The sequence below is a fragment of the Camelus dromedarius genome, chromosome 22 (genome assembly GCF_036321535.1).
Source record: "Camelus dromedarius isolate mCamDro1 chromosome 22, mCamDro1.pat, whole genome shotgun sequence".
NCBI lineage: Eukaryota > Metazoa > Chordata > Mammalia > Artiodactyla > Camelidae > Camelus > Camelus dromedarius.
Genome location: NC_087457.1, coordinates 13,017,898 through 13,034,305, shown reverse-complemented (window position 1 = coordinate 13,034,305; position 16,408 = coordinate 13,017,898). Strand labels below are relative to the sequence as shown.

The 16,408-nt window shown below is 52.5% G+C and overlaps 1 protein-coding gene across 1 annotated transcript; it reads left to right on the top strand.

Moving 5' to 3' along the window:
* The first annotated feature begins 403 nt into the window (after nucleotides 1–403).
* On the top strand, nucleotides 404–16,389 carry EIF4EBP1 (eukaryotic translation initiation factor 4E binding protein 1). The gene is made up of 3 exons (XM_031440110.1): nucleotides 404–625; nucleotides 13,351–13,530; nucleotides 15,927–16,389. Exons 1-3 carry the CDS (start codon nucleotides 481–483, stop codon nucleotides 15,956–15,958), a joined length of 357 nt encoding a protein of 118 aa, XP_031295970.1. The 5' UTR covers nucleotides 404–480; the 3' UTR covers nucleotides 15,959–16,389.
* The last annotated feature ends 19 nt before the right edge of the window (nucleotides 16,390–16,408 follow it).

The following is a 16,408-nucleotide window of genomic DNA, read 5'->3' as shown; positions in this document are numbered from 1 at the left end:
TGAGGAACTAGTGCACGGAACAGGGAGGGTTGAGGGGACCTTCCGGCCTCATGTCCTAGTGTTAAAACTAGCCTTCCCAGAGTGGGCCGAGTCGGCTAGGATCCCTGCACAGCCTGAGACCCGCCTCGGTCCCAGCGAGGCATTAACCCAGGTCAGCCTCCCGACCGCCAGTCCACTCAACCTGTCTCTGCCACCGTGGCCCACAAGGGACCCGAAAGGCACAGGGGCGGGCGCAGGCAACGGCGCGCAGGAGGCGGTGGGTAGGGGGCCTCCCACCCAGCGCTGGGCAGGGACGCCAGCCCTGGCAGCCCGGGGGAGGTGGGCTGGGCGGCGGCGCAGCGGGAACTACAAATCCCAGGGGGCGTCAGCTCGAGGGGCGGAAGGGGCGGTCTCGGGCGGGGCGGGCCCGAGCCGGGAGGAGCGAGGCCAGAGGGGCGAGAGGGCCACGCTCCGGCTGCCGGCTGCAGCGCGCGGGAGACCATGTCCAGCGGCAGCAGCTGCAGCCAGACCCCAAGCCGGGCCATCCCCGCCACTCGCCGGGTGGTCCTCGGCGACGGCGTGCAACTGCCGCCCGGGGACTACAGCACCACCCCCGGCGGCACGCTTTTCAGCACGACCCCGGGAGGTAGGCGCTGGCTGCGGGTGCGCGCGGTGGGGAGGACGGACTGGGCAGAGCGGGAGGGATCGGGAACTGGCAGCTGGACGAGACGACCAGGCTCAGGGCCACGGTGATTGGGAAGACCGGCTTCGCGGAGGGGGCCACACGGAGCGAGTGGGGGGCCGCGTCCCATCGCCTGCCTTCTGGGTGCGTCGTCCAGAGTCGCGGCTGAAAATGCCACATTAGTTTCCTTCTTTCTGGGAAAGACAGCTGAGTCCCCGCACGTAAACAAACGCACGCTTCCAGGACTGCCATTTGCCGAGGGGTGCTGCCCCTTGTGGGTGTTGGGGGCTGCTCAGAGGCAGAGTAGGGTGGGGTCGGGATGGCCCACCCATCCAGGAGAGGCCTGGCCTGAAGATTTTAGTGGGGTGGGATGGGCCTTCTCCGTTGGGGTAAATGACTCTGGCAGAGTTCTTTTTCCTTCCCGAGGCACCCCCAGCTTTGGGCTGAGGGTGCTCGTCTGCTCCAGGAGCGCCTCGGCGGCACGGGTGGCAGATTGCCCTTTTACGCGTGTGAATCTCCGGGGAGGGACCTGGGACCGCGGGCCGAGCTGTGCAGAAAAACACGTTCTTTTGTCCGGGGGGAGGGGGGACCGTGTGACCTCCCAGAGGGTGGATGAGGAAGAGGAAGCCGAGCTTGTGCGGGTGAGGGCTAGCCTTGGGCTGCTCTCGGGAGCTTGGCATTCCCTCCCAGCCCAGGAGCCCCGCGCACTGACGCTGATGAAATCTACCCGCGCGTTTGCATGATGAAATCCTCGTGGCTCACTACTTCCCTCCCGTCCTCGCACTGCCCTCGCGCGCTTCTGTCCTTCTCCCCTCCCCTGCGCCCTCTTCCAGCGCTTCTTCCCAAACTACTCAGAAAAACGCCGCAGGTCCTCTGGCGCTGGGCTGAGAGGCGCGGGGCGGGGCTGCAGACTCTTCGCCTGCCAGCGTCGGGGCCACGTGCTTATTTTCTCAGGCAACAGTCCCACCTCAGGGGAGCACAGCCAGAGCCAAGGTCCTGGGCTGTTTGATCCAAAACATACAACGTTAGAACTGTTGGGGATCTTAGATGTTCTTGTCCAACCGTGCCACTTTATTCCAGGGAACGCGTGCACTGAGTCTCCAACTTAAAAACCACCTGTCCAGTGCCCAGAATCATACTATTTTCCCAGATTGAACAAGAAATAGCAACCAAGCGTGGAGGGGAGAGATGCTGTCTCTTCTTATTAAAAACGATCCAAGGAAAAGTTTCCAGCGACTCTTACACTGGTGACTCAAATTCTCTTTCCTAGCTGGATGTTATATGGTCTATGCCGTTCTGCTTTTTCTGTGTCATAATGAGTCCACCGGGACCTTTCCAGACAAGCTGGGGGTTCAAGTGAAGGTGTGAATCTCTGCTTGATCTGTTCAGGTAGGCTCAGGTAGCCCTGTTTTGCACCTTGCTTGCTACATGGGGTCAGGTCAGGTTGGAAGCGATTGGCAGCCGTGCTGTTTACAGGGAACTCTTATCCACTTCTCACTTTGGACTGAGAAATGGGAGTTTTGGGCAGATCTCAGCCCATCTCCCACCTTTTGAAAGTCTTTAGTTGGGAGAGACGGGAAGGGCCTTCTGCATCAGAGTGTAACTTAGTTTCTGAGGCCAACAGGCAGAAAGCTAGCAGTGCCAGAAACCTAAAACCAACACTTAATTGTCTGGGGCGTCCAGCCGGGGAGGCATAGCTCACAGTCCATAAGCCGGAGAATCCAGGCTTGCCTCTGCCTCGGTCAGTGAACCTGGCCTGCCTTGGTCAAGGCATAGAGTCTTCCTCCAAAGCTGCCTCCTTTGTCAGGACAGAGAAGCTTGACCTGATGAGAAAAGGTCATTCCTGGCCCCCTTTTGCTACAGTCCAGAATGTTTCTCAACATGCATATGAATTACCTGGGGAACCTCATCTCAGTGCGAATTCTGGTTCTGTAGATTGGGGGTAAGGCCTAAGAGTCTGCATTTCTCAGTAGCTCTCAGAGATTGGTGTAAGTACCACGCTCTGAGCACTCAGGAATTAGTGGACAGTGGACAGTGACAGCCCTCATCCTTTCCGACTGCTGCGGTCTGACAAAAAGTGATGCTTCTACCCAGGTAAATGTCTCTCGAGGTTGGGTTTGGCATGAGCCCGGCTTTCAATACCCTGTGTGGACAGGAGGTGTCAGAAGCTATTGGAGTTAGTGCTGGTCACTCCTGCTGGAAATGGCACTGCAGTGTTTGTCCCTGGAGCAGCAGATGATTTGAGCCATCTCTGTTCCTATAATTCCGGTTTGCTTTTTGCGGTCATTAACCTGCCACAGGTTGAGCCACTGATCTGGAGGACTTGCAAGAAATTTACTTAAGAGAGTGTCACATATGAATATTTGAATCCGTGGAGTCTTGAAAGTCTCTAGTAACACCATAAGCCAGCAGAACCTTTGAGCGTGTCAGAAAGCTTTCTCCAGCCTCCCTCTGCCAACCTCCACTTTCCCAGTTCCATGTTGGATGTTTGACCCCAAAGCTACTGGGGTTGTGGCTTAGGTGGTTGTCACACCTCAGCCCTGTACCTGGATAAGGTTAATCAGAGGTAAGCAGGTAGGTCTACAGGTGTTAATGGCACCCTATTTGGTTAGACAAACAAAGCCTGTTCTCCGGAAGCTTACCTTGGGGCAGCTCCCAGGTCTGGCTGTGGAACAGACCATGCCGGGGAAGGGGGGTGGGGAGGGCTGAGCACTGAAGCCAGAGCACAGCCAGTGTCCCGAGGCCTTAGTCACAGTGTCTCATTATTAAAGATTAAAAGAACTTGACATGAAGGCAGTGAGGGAAATATAATAGGCCTCTTTTTACACTGACCTGAGCTTCCTTTTAAAGTGTTCAGAACATTCCACACTCTTTGCCTCGTTAAAGACTTTGATGAGGACCCTGTCATAGAACATCCAACTCCCTCCAATGCGGGTGAGCCTCCTTGTTCTTAAGGCCTTCCTGGCATGGGAAGACCGTCTGACCTCGAGGGCTTGGGTTGGAAGTTAGAAAGATGAAGACACAACCTAACGTAGAATTAGAAGCATCGAAGTTGTATCTACAGACTGAAGCAATTAGGTAGACATCGTTTCCCACCCACCCACCCACCCCCTTTGCTTATAGAACTTGTATGATCCTCAAGTGAGAATTGCCTGCTCCAAGCAGTCAGCCTGGTCGGCCTTACCTCCTAATGCAGACACAGCTGTTGGACCTGAATTGCTTTTAGAGGCTTACACATATGTTTTTTTCAATATCCTCAAAGGTGGCAGGGCTTTATTATTTGAAAAAGGAGTTTGATGTTTTTGTTTTTTTTCCATGAAAGAGCAAAAAAAAGCCCTTCATTACCAAATTTGATGAAAAGGGCCAGCAGGATGGGACCATATTTGTCTGTTGGTGTAAAGTAATCTTTACATTACAGGCATTTTCTCCTGTGGATCTGTATTTGATGTCATTCCAGAAGAGGAGTTCGGAAGGGGCAGCATTACTGAAAAAAGGATTACTTCCTAAGGTGAAATGAACGAAAAATGTTCATTGGTGCACAGAGATTGTTGCCTGTCCAAACAAAGGGAAACCTGTTACTTTCCAGTCTTACTGAGATCCATGCCAGTGTTCTTTCTCCACTGTGATTCAGAACAGTGAGTCACGTGTGTTTGTTTACACGCTTGTTCCCTGGGTTAGACAGGAAGTTCTTTCCCAGCCAGCTTACTCATCTTTGTAGCTGCCACCAAGAGTGCCACGTCTGGTGTTTAGAAGGTGAAGGGTTGAAAACACCGCTGGAATGACAGCATTCTCAGGGTAACCTAATTTCTCTACCAGCAGGCCTGGGTCTCAGCTGGCTTCGTACGAATGTCTAAGTTTTCTTTTCTGTCCTGTCAGTTACAGGGTATAATGATTTATCTTGGAATGTCCCAGGGGCAGGAATTAACTTTCTCTGAACTCTCCCACTTCCCCCAGTATTACAGGTGACAGCGTTATTACCTTTCCCAACTATTATGGAGCGGAAGGTAGAAGGAGGACTTTTATATTGAACAAGTCAGTTTTGGGGTCTGGGACTTAGACACGGGGCTTAATGCTCTTTATTTCCTTGTTTGCACCCGGCATTGCTGACTAGGCGGGAGTAGGTAGCATCTGCCCGGGCATTTGGATGCTCAGCACGTGGGCCTTCTAGTCCACTGTCTGTGCCGTGAAGGTTGGTGCGGAGAACTCAGATATTAGGCCCGGACAGAGATACTTACCTTGATGAGAATGGCTGTAGCATCAGCCATTGCTGTGCAACAAGCCGTCCCCAAATGCAGTCACTTGGATGACAACCAAAATCTGTTATTTCTTCTCATTCTTTGGGCCCACGGGGCCGCCTTTGATCATCTTGCCTGAGTCCATTCATCTGACTGCATACAGTTGGCAGCTGGATTGCCTTGGGCTGGAAGGTCCAGGATGGCCCTAGCTACCTGTCTGGGTGTTGCTGGGGACAGCCAGAAGGTTGAGAGTTCTCTCTGTCCTTGTGGTCTCATATCATTCCAAATGTGAGCTTGTTTTTTTGAGAGGGGGTGGTAATTAGATCTTGTAATTTATCTTTAATGGAGGTACTGGTGATTGAACCCAGGACCTCGTGCATGCTAGACACGCGCTCTACCACTGAGCTATACCACCATTACCCCTAATGTGAGCTTATTTATGTGGCAGTTTCCAAGGCCCCTTAAGGACTAGACTCAGAAGTCACATAATGTCACTTACACTGTGTTCTATTGGTCCAAGCAGACTGTAGGTAGGGTCAGCCCAAATTCAAAGAGATGGGGAAATAACTCCTTTGAATGAGAGAAACTGCTTGTGCAAACAGGGATGGGAGGCGCTAGGGGGTCCACGCATTTAGAGGATCTTACTCAAGGGCCGAGCCTCAAAGAACAGCCCTTGGAGGGAATTTACCTGCCTGCCTGCTGTGTGGCCAGCAGAGCAAGGGCCAGGTGTAGAAGCAGACAGGACATGAGCCCCTAAATCGGTTGTTGATTTAGAAACGGGGGACACCTTCCTGAAAACACTTGAGTCACAGACCCCATGCCCCGTTTTCAAGGCTTTGGGGCCAGCTCCACAGAGTAAACCGTATAGCTGCCCTGGTGCCAGGCCACTGGGCCATACTCTTGCCTGGTGTCCCACCTCCTCTTACTAACCACTGCCCACCTACCTGCCTTTGGAAACACCCTTCAGAGGAGCCTGTGCTTACCCAGCTGTACCCAGCACTCCCATTTGAACATCCTTGATTTTCCTGGAGTACTGATGACAGAGTAGAGTCGAGTTTCTGAGCCCAGGGGTCCAAAGGTGGGTAGGGGTGAGCATCCCGGGAGGTGCAGGTGGGTTCACACGCGGTGTGTACCCAGTGAGGCATGCAGCATGGAGGTTAAGACCTGGGTCTCTTGCCTTAAAGAACGTGTGCCAGTGAATGGGTCTCCTCTGCTCTTCCGAACAAAAGGGGAGAGTGGGCCAATATGCTAGGGCTGTCATAACAAAGCCTTCAGACTGGGTCGTTTAAACAACAGAAATTTTCTCCTCGACCTAGAAGCTGCAAGTCCAAGATCAAAGTGCCGGCAGGGTTGGTTTATCCTGAAGACCCCTCCACCCCACCTCCACCCCTCCCCCGCTTGCAGCCCTCTTGCCGCCTCTTCACGTGGTCTTCCCTCCGTGGAATCTCTCTCTCCCGCTACGAGGACACCAGCGTATTGTTTTAGGGCCCCACCCTAATGGCCTCATTTTAACATAATGGCCTCTTTAAAAGACCTTATCTCCAAATATAGTTACACCCAGGTACCCTGGGTTGGGACTTCAACTTGTGAATTAGGGGGGATGCAATTCACTCCAAAAGCAGGGCCCTTCCCCCTTCCAGGGGCCGCATTTGCAGCTGTGTAACGGCTGGGGGGGGCATTCAGAAGAGTTGATGGTGAATTTCGGGGTAGCTTTACCCTGCTCTGCACAGGTGCATGGGGAAAGGAAGAAGCTTGGCTAGCCCTTAGGATTCCTTCAGCTATTTTGTCCTGACCTGTTTCTTTGAAAGCCATGTCCCTCCTGCTTAATTTGCAAATAAACGGGCCTGTTCCCTGATGGTGTCTGAAGGGAGGGACTAGCTGGAAGGCCCTTTGGCGAGCCCTTTTGTCACTCACTGCTGGTCTCATTGTTACTCCTGGACCTGCCTAAGGTTCCTGGCCTCAGAGCAGCATCCCGATCGGGGGTCTCTGCAGAGCTGGTGGTGCCAGGGGCGAAGGGAAATCTTGGAGACAGCACGCTCTGCTTCTCTCACCAGGATTCTCTCCCAGGCAAGTCTGCTCCTCTTGCTAAACAGACTGCCCCGCAAGAAAAGCTGCCCAGATGCACGCAGTCCCTGCCTGGTGCGTAGGGGACGGGGAGGGAGAGCCCTGGTGGACCCGGCACCGCATGCACCTGCCTCCTGGTTGACAGGCACTGCTGGTGCGAGCTGGGTGTCACCCCGCCCGAGGGCGTGGCCCACGCTGCTGGCTTGTGTCTGAGCACGGGCGTTCGCACCCCCACCGGGCCCTGTTGTGAAATGCTCTCCCTTCCCTGGAATGGGGACAGCAGTTCTAGGAATTCCGTTCTTGTACTCTTGCTGGGCCTCCCGTCCTCACGTCCTCCGCTCAGGGGAAGAATGCTTCTGCGGGGGGTGGCGGGGGGGGCCTCCACGGAAAGCCGGGGACCAGCTCGTCTGGATTTACAGGAGCTGCATCCCCGGGGAGTGGGCAGATGGAGAGGCCTCCCTCTCGGAACACCGTGTTCTGGCCAAACACGCAGAAGGATACTTAGAAGTTTGCATACCCCCGTGGTTTTCCAGTTGCCGGGACCAGCCCAGGTGTTGTGGGCACACACGGCACTGGTGATGCTCGGGTTGGTGAAGAATTACCAGAGCTCGAGAAGAGTTTAGGAAAGTTTAACAGGGACACTGCTGTAGGTGACAGTGGGCCACGCAGGGAGAGGTGCCTGCGTGAGCGCCCCCGGGATAGGCGTGCAGGGTCTTTTATTGGGGGAAGGGGCTATTTACACAAGGAGCAGGGGCTGCATGATCCATTCTTGCACAGGTACCTGGTTGATTGTCAGATCTGTCCAGACTTCTCTGAACAGTAGGTTTTACGACTTTGATAAGAGCAGGATGTGAGGCCTGTCTGCCTAGGGTGTTGTGAGCCGGGCTATCTCCTGGGGCCATGAGTCTTGTTAGGGTAAACACATCTAGAGAAGATGTTTTATATCTTGCAGAAATGCAGGTATGGGAAGGATCCTGCAGTGGGGAGTGGGGGTTAAGGTGTCAGTAGGCTCCAGGCACACAGAGAGCCCAGGGGTGGGGGTTTTATGATCCCTGAGAGCTCCAGCCGGCTGACTCCACACCAGGCACCTTCCTAATTTCAACAGAGGTTGGTGTTTAGGGTCAGAGGCTGCAAGGGGCCAGCCTTTCTGAGCCTCAGTCCCTGTCTATGAGTTGAGGATAATGTGTCTCCCTTGGCCAGCCGGGGGCAGGGGGGTGGGAATTGAGGAGCACACGGAGCTTACAGCCAGGCAGTGCTGACGTGGTGATGCGATCTTCACGATACTCCGGGGAGGATCTTGTCAGTACCCTCCTCCTAGAGCTGAGGAATAAAGCCGGGTCTCAGGGCGGTTTTGTTTTGTTTTCAGATTTATTTATTTTTTTAATGGAGGTACTGAGGATTGAACCCAGGATCTCGTGCATGCTAAGCATAGCACTCTACCACTGAGCTGTACCCTCCCCCACAACTCAGGTTTGAACCCAGAACTTCTCCCTCCAAGCCTGGGGCTGGTTGTACCCCTTTAAGCACCTGCCCACAAGAAGACTCTAAAAATAAATGGTTGCATGTCAGAGCTGGAATAGACCCTAGAGAGTACCTACAAAGCCTGGCCTGGGGTTGGTGCTTTAAAAATAGTTTGAATGAGCCTAGAACAAGCCCTTGTTTACGGTGAGGAAACCAGACCGGGGCGGGGGGGGGGTAGTTTGGGTGGCTTTATCAACCCCATCAAACAGATCCTCACCACAAAGCCTGCCTAGAGGAAAAATGCCTTTCTTGCCTTAGGTGCACATCTGGAGTTTTAAAGTCCCAGAGAACAGTGGTTACCAGACATGCCAAAGCTCATGGTGGTTCTTGAAGCCTGTTTCTGTGAACTGAAGAAGGATGGAAGATGCCCTTACCCTCCCCCATCTCCCCATCTATCTCCCCTTTTTCTCCCCCAATTCTCTTTGCAGGGTTGCTTACCTCCCACTGATTTGTCCCAGCATTTTTTTTTTTTTTTTGGCCCCCATATAACTGATTCCTGGTGTAAATGGGACTGAATAAAGAGTAAAATACATCAGTTAAGCCACACTGGTCCTGGCAATAATGGGGATTTGTTTGGTTAGGGCTTACTTTGTATCCAGCCACTGTGATGACCCACACAGTGACCCTATGAGGTTGAACTGTTGCATCGCCACGGTCCCCATTCTACAGAAGAAGAAATTGAGGCACAGAGACGTAATGGAGTAACAATGCCCAGAGTGGTCTGCACCAGCACATGGGAGAGCCGGGTCTCTAACCACTAGGCTGTAGGAAGAGCAGCAGGTGTTCATCCCCCAGTGATGATGTTCCCACCCTCCGCCTCCGCGGCCCTGGGACCTCTGGCAGCCGGCTGGGCTTATACTGTCCTCATGTTGTTAGGTGATGCATTTAAATGTGCTTTCCGTTAGAAGACAGCCTGAGTTATTCTCTACATGTAGTTTAAGACCCAACTGTGAACTCCCAGCACCCAACAGAATCTCAGCTACACAAATGATTTGAAGTGTTTGGTGGTGGGGGTGGTGTCTGCCTCTCTCCCCCCCACCCCAGCTCTGCTGGGTGACAGGTTCTGGATTCCCCTGCTCTGCACCTCCATTACCTCCTGGGTCATCCTCAGACCACATCTCCCATGGACCACCCCCCACTTGGGGGCAGTGCAGAATTGGGGTGACATGGATGCTTCTCTGGCTCTGGGGTTTAGGGTCAAGGGGCTTGGTTTCTCTGTCACCAGAGCTACACACGGAATAGATCCCTTCCTGTCCCTGTCAGGTCCCCGCCTATGCTTCTGTTTTTAGACACCACATACTTGACTGTACTTGTTTGTTTCCAGGTCTTTCTCCTCCAGCTAAACTGTGTGTCTGAGATCAGGGAGCTGTTACTCTGTCTCACTGTCCCTTGGGTCCCTCACACCTGGCATGCTGTGGTCCAAAGGGGTTCAGTGAGTGAATACATGACCTACTCTCCGGGCACAGGGTTGAACAAACATTGGCAGTTGTGTGGGTGAAGGTTAACACTTGTCCCTAGGTTGAGGTAGTCCCCTCCTTGAATACAGCTCCTGGAGTTAAAGTCCAGTGTGGATGGGGCTAGACACAGCTGGAGAGGTGCTGGGGGGTGAGCTCACCACTCCTTCCCCAGCCCTGCAGAGAGTCTCAGTTTGACTTACTTCACTAAGCATAAAGCCCTCTAGGTCCATCCATGTTGTTGCAAGTGGCAGAATTTCATTCTTTTTTATGGCTGAGTACTATTCCATTGTGTGCATATATACCATTTATATATACCATATATACCATAATATACCATTATCTTTATCCATTTACCTGTTGATGGATACTTAGGTTGCTTTCATATTACATATTATTTTTATTACTGTGACTCTTGAGAGGCCAAATAATTTGCAACAATAGCATTTCTGTTTTTCTACAACTTAAAAAAATAGAGTTAATAATGGCTTCATTTAAAAATACGCTTAGTTTTCTTTCAAGTCAGTCCTTCCCACACCCGAAAGCCCTTCTAAAATGCCTTAGTATGGTTTCACGCATAAAGTTAGACTTCTGGATTTCTTCCCCACCTTTTCCTCTTTCCTAAATGAGCAGAGTTTGGTTGTTCTGGCCCTGCCACATAGCTGCTGACTGACTGCGGGTTCCCAGAAGCCCCTCGCCTTTCTCCGATTTGGGTAGAACACATCCTCCTATTCAGCCTTTAAAAGGAGGGAAATGCCCACATGGCCCAACCATTAGGATGAAGCTTGAGGACATTATCCTAAGTGAAACAAGCCGATTACAACAGAACAAATACGGTGGGATTCCACTTACGTGAGATACCCAGAACAGTCCAACTCAGAGAGACAGAAAGCAGAACGGGGTTGCCAGGGGCTGGGGGAGGGGGCAGGGAGTTTATTTCATGGATAGAGTTTCAGTTGTGCAAGATGGAGAGTCCTGGAGATGGGTGCCCAACAATGTGGGTGTGCTGAACCCCAGTCAACTACATTTAAAAATAGTTCTGGTGGTAAATTTTGTTATTTCTATCTTACCACAAATATTTTAAAAAAAAATTGCTGGGGGCTAGTGAACTTTATAGAACCTCCCCAGAAACTGCCAACCTCCAGGTGTTTTTTTTTTTTCCGGTTTGGTTTTTTTTTTTTTTTTTTTTTTTTTTTTTTGAGACGATTGAATCTACAGCTCTTGGGTCCCTACTCTGTGGTGGGCAAACCAACAAAGAAGCTAAGGTGAGAGGGGGCAGAGGGATAAAGAGGTAAGGTGCCAGGCCAGGAGGACTGAGAAACAGAGAAAAGTGGTCCCTCCCATCTGTGAAGCCAGGACATGCCCCCTCAAGGAGACGGCACCGTTTTCTCCATTTGTAGCTCACTGGGCTTCCCTCACAGCCTTCACGCTGCGCATGTGAAGCCCGCAGCCCTCCACGTGGCAGATGAGGAACCTGCGTGTCACAGGTGAGGCCCAAAGGGGGAGGGGCGGGCACAGAGGCACAGGGTCGGCAGCAGAGCCTAAAGTCTAGCTCGGGTTCTGTGCTCTTGGCCGGGCGCCCCTCCCCCTAAGAAACGTGAGCTGTGAACTTTAGTCCTCCTAGGGATGAGAGGAGGGCAGTCAGCCCTCTCATCATGGCCTGCCAGACGAGGAGAGGAAGACCGGGTGGCCGCCTAGACAGGCCGGAGTCTGACCGGGCCGACAGGAACAAGTCGGCCAAGTTCATCCTTACGTATCTCTCTCCATCCTCTGCTCTTCAGCAATTCCGGGTCCTCCTCAGCCCTGGGAGCAGCCCAGTCTCATTAACTCGTGTCAGAGCTCAGAGATGCAAATTGGTCCCTCTCCTCTCCAGGGGATAATCGGCAGGCAGTGCCTACCATCGAGAAGTGAATCTCAGCTTTGGAGTGTCACTCATCAGAGCCCTTCAGTGAGGGAGAGATTTCAGGGCCTTGACAAGGAAGGGCGTGCCTGAAGTCCTGGAAGCCTGGTTCTACCCTGGGATCGTTCACTGTCCGTCTGCAGCCTTTTTTCTTAATCTGCATTTGTGTTACTTATTTTTGTATATTTTTTTTTATTGCAGTATAGTCAGTTTCCAATGTCGTGTCCGTTTCTGGGGTCACCTGCAGTCTCTACCTTGCTTTCTACTTGTAGACACATATTTGGTATTTCTCTTCACCTCATCTTCCCTTTTAAATTTAGTTTTTACTATTTGATTGTGTATATTACACCTTATGAAACATATTACATGTACTCTTATCATGTTAAATTATAGCCTATTGTATATGTTAAACAGAAGCTTGATGTCACAACTATATATGGAAAACCAGATTCACTTGCCATAAATAGAAGGTAGCTATAAAAAGAAATACAATGACAACAAGACAGTTTTAAATTCTAGCTGGATTCCTCTGCCTGCTACAGGCTTTGAGCCTGAGGCCTGCCCTTTGTTGAGAAGGGAGTTATCAGCATTTATGAGGGAGGTGCTATATTACTGGGGGACACTGGTGCTTTAGAGATAGGATCATACAAGGACCAGTCCTGAATAACCTCACTCTTCACTGTTATTTGATAAATCAGTTGGCCTCCCACAAGGCTCCTGGGTCCTCTGCTTGAGAAAACACTCCTTTATAAGGTGTCTCTCAAGGAGCTGTCCTGACTGGAGGGGTCCTGGGTTGGTTTAAGGATAGTCAATAATTCTATCAGACATGGTTGCCACCCCCTAGGGTGACATTTGAGAAAGGAGAGTGAAAATTAAAGGAATGGAGTGCAGACTGTGTACCAACCCTGAAGGGTAGTGACACGTCAGAGTGGATGGGGAAACGGCTGCCAGGCGGAGTGGGGGACAGAGAGGGGTGGTCAGGGGAGGTGGGCTGAGTTACAGAGAGCCTCTGTGGGGTGGGAGAGCCCGGGTGTCACTCTTCCACAGAGTTTGGGCAGGAAAAGTTCTCATTTTTACTAGCTAGAGGGATCACTTAATTTTCTGTTTGCTCCTTTGTAAAATGGAGTTTAAAATGCTGGATACCCCACAAGGGCCTGTGAGGATGGAATCGAAAAATGCATTAAAAAACGCACTTTCTCCGCTGTCAGATGTGATGGTCCTGAGTTTTAACACCAAGCACAGAGTCGGGGAGTGAGTTGATGAGCTCTGAGGTGAGAGCACAGGGAAGGAAGGATGCGTTCAGGTGGCTATCGGAGTGCCCTCAGATGGGAGTCAGGGCAGTTTGGTGGCAGCAGAGTCCTGGGCTGCAGCCAGGCATGGAGTGAGCCTCACTCCTCTGCCCAGGCTTTTGCAGGAAAACCAGATACCTCTGCTGCAGTCACGCCTCAAAGAAGTGGGAAAAAGAGCAGGTAGGGGCTTTGAGACGGCTTGATCAGTGTCCCCGCCCCCTTCCAGGTACCAGGATCATCTACGACCGGAAGTTCCTGATGGAGTGTCGGAACTCACCTGTGACCAGAACGCCCCCGCGGGACCTGCCCACCATCCCGGGGGTCACTAGCCCCACGGGTGAGGAGCCTCCCACGGAAGCCAGCCAGAACCACCTGCGCAGCAGCCCGGAGGACAAGCCGGCGGGCGGTGAGTGGCGGCTGGGGAAGGGAATGTGTGCGGTCCCATCTGGTCGAGGGAATTCCAAGGTGGGGTATGATGGTGACTGCCCCACCCTCCGTGGAGTGGCCCAGAGCCCAGATGTCGGGGTGGGGGTGGGGGGGCGGGGCTGTAGAACTTTCATCTGGACCAACTTTCCCCGTGAGAGGGGCCCAGGAACACTAAAGGCGATTTGGCCTCATCAGTAATCTCACTGGTGAAGAGCTTGTTTGAAATGAGAGGGGAGCAGGCAGCCACTTTGATAAGCACTTTGATAACCTTTATATGATTGTCCCTGAAGCCTGTCCATGTGTCTGCAACACTTGGAACACACCCACGACGTTCAGTGTGCAGGAGGTGCCTTATCAAAGGCGCCGTGTCCTCACCCTCTAGGAAATCACATGTCTGGATCAGAAAGGCGTCTAGGGCGCCTTCTGTCAGGGTGTTGTCCATGGTTCTCCATGAAGACAGTAGAAACAGTGAAATGAGTTGTTTCTGCAGGGTTTATATATGTGTGTGTGTGTGTAGCAAAAGCTTTTAAAGATTTTATTAGCAAAGCAAAAGTACACCTTCAGGAGGGGAAGGCAGGCTGATCCAAGAGCCGATAGCAGTGGTCTTTGTCCCTTCTCTTACACCCTGGTTTAGAGGTAGTCTCTGGATTGACAGCTCTTTTCCCTGGTATTTCTGCAGGTTTGACATGGGGGTCCTTCCTGGTGTCTGCCCCTCTCCCCTCCACCCAGCTCCCTGCCTCCCCATCTGGTAATCAGAGCAGCCAACCTGGCAGAGGTGTGTGTGAATTCACTCTCTGTGGCATCGGGACCGGCTTGCCAGAGGTTCTGAGCACTCCCGCTGTGGGAGGATGCAGCATAAGCCCTTGCATACAACCTGAGTCAGCCTGGAACCTGCTGTCCCTTCACCGGAAGGCAGTCTATCAAGCCCAGACAGGAAGCAGCTGGGACCTTGGGCTGGACTGGCTCTGCTGACAGCAGCAGAACCATCTCTCCGGGGCTGGCAGGATGTGATTCATAATTACCTTGGGAACCCTGCCACCCGAGATGGGCCAGGGTTGCCTCACCTTCAGACTCAGGGAGCAGTGGATGGAAGAGGGGTGGCCCTGGGCATACACAGAGAGCGGTAGGAGGGACTGGCTCCCCCCAGGCAGCCTTGCTCCCTGCCCTTTGTTAAAGGACTAAGAGAAGGATGGATAGATTCATGTGGTCGGTCCCCAGCTTTCTGCCTCAAACCAAAGACTGGACGTTGAGGATGTGGAGGTTGTCGACGCCTGAAATTGGCATGTCACCAGTACCTGAAGGCTGTTCATCACCTTCACTTGCACACCCTGTTCCCTCCCAGTTTCTAGAGCTGCTCTGTCCCCAAACAAATGCAGGTTCAGCCCAGCAATTCCCCCGGTGCACAGCTCTGACCCCCTCAGTAACAGCCTGGCAGTCCCCACGGTTGCTGGGATGGGGTGTAGTGGAGAGGGAGGGACGTAATTTTCCATTTTGCTTAACTGGATATAAGAAGCCAAGGCACCTGCCCTTGGATCCACGTATTGTGTACACAGAACCAGAAGAAGAGTTGTTCCCCTGTGGGGGTCAGAGCAGGCATCCTGCCATGGGGAACCTTGGAGCAGCCTGGCCCTGGAGATCAGGAACGAGGCTTTCCATGAAAAGGGAAACAACCTTCTGCAGCCTGAATTATTTAGAAAATTTAATGGTAAAAGTTGGGTGAAGGAGGCAGTGAGTGGCTCAATTACCCAGGCGACTGCTTTACTGCGAGGTTAGGCTGCTCCGTGGGTGATCGGATGTACACCTAGTAGGTTACGGTGCCGTTTCTAACCCAGAAGCTGGCACGTGTGTTCAAACAGGTTTCATGTTTAAGGAATGTTTGTCCGTGGAGTTGCATGTATTTCAAATCCCAAGGAACCATTCACTCTTATTAAAAATAATAAAAATTTTACAAAATTCAGGGCTGTCACCTCTCCTGTGGGGAGATGTGGTTTCTCCACTGTTCATTTGTGGCTTTTTGTTTTGTTATTTTTCAGGGAGGGGGAATTAGGTTTGTTTGTTTGTTTGTTTATATTTATTTATGTGAATAGAGGTACTGTGGATTGAACCCAGGACCTCCTGTATGCTAGGCATGCCCTCTACCACTGAGCTCTACCCTCCCCCCTCCGCTGTTCACTTGGGGTTGGGGAAGAGAGTATTTCCAGGAATATATTTCCAGGAACTCCTAGTTCTGCTTGGACTCTTTGGCAGCACAAACCTGGCCCCTGCTTTCCTCTTAGGAACAACGGGTCGGAAGGCCGTGCCTCTTCCTGGCCTCTAGAATGTCAGCCCTACCATGTGCCCATGGCTCACCTGACCCTCTGTCCCATCTCTCCCCAGGTGAAGAGTCACAGTTTGAGATGGACATTTGAAGGACCAGCCATCGGATGAAGCAATGCCTCTGGGCTCCAATGGCCCCTCTCGGGAGAAGAGCCACACCAGCCAGGCCTTAAGCAAGCGACCATCCTGCGCAGGCGTAGGGCGCGGGGTCGGCCACCCCAGCCCCTTGCTCCCTCACTCAGGGCACCTGCTCCCCCTTCCTCTTCATGGACACCAGCAGATTACCTCCATGTGCCTCCCTCCCTGCAGGAGCTGTCACCCCAAGGAGAGGGACCTCAGGCACACCCTGCAGCCCAGGGCAAGCCAGTGGACACAGACAGGAGCCCTTCTGAATGGTCCTTCGGCTCTTCCGGCCCCGTCCTCTGGGGGCGCACCCGCCCCTTCCTTAGGTCGGTGTGGAAAAACTCCCCTCCCTCCCTTCCCAAGAAAGGAAATAAAAGCCACCTTCGCCCTAGGGCCCAGAGTTGGCCCCTGTCTGAGCT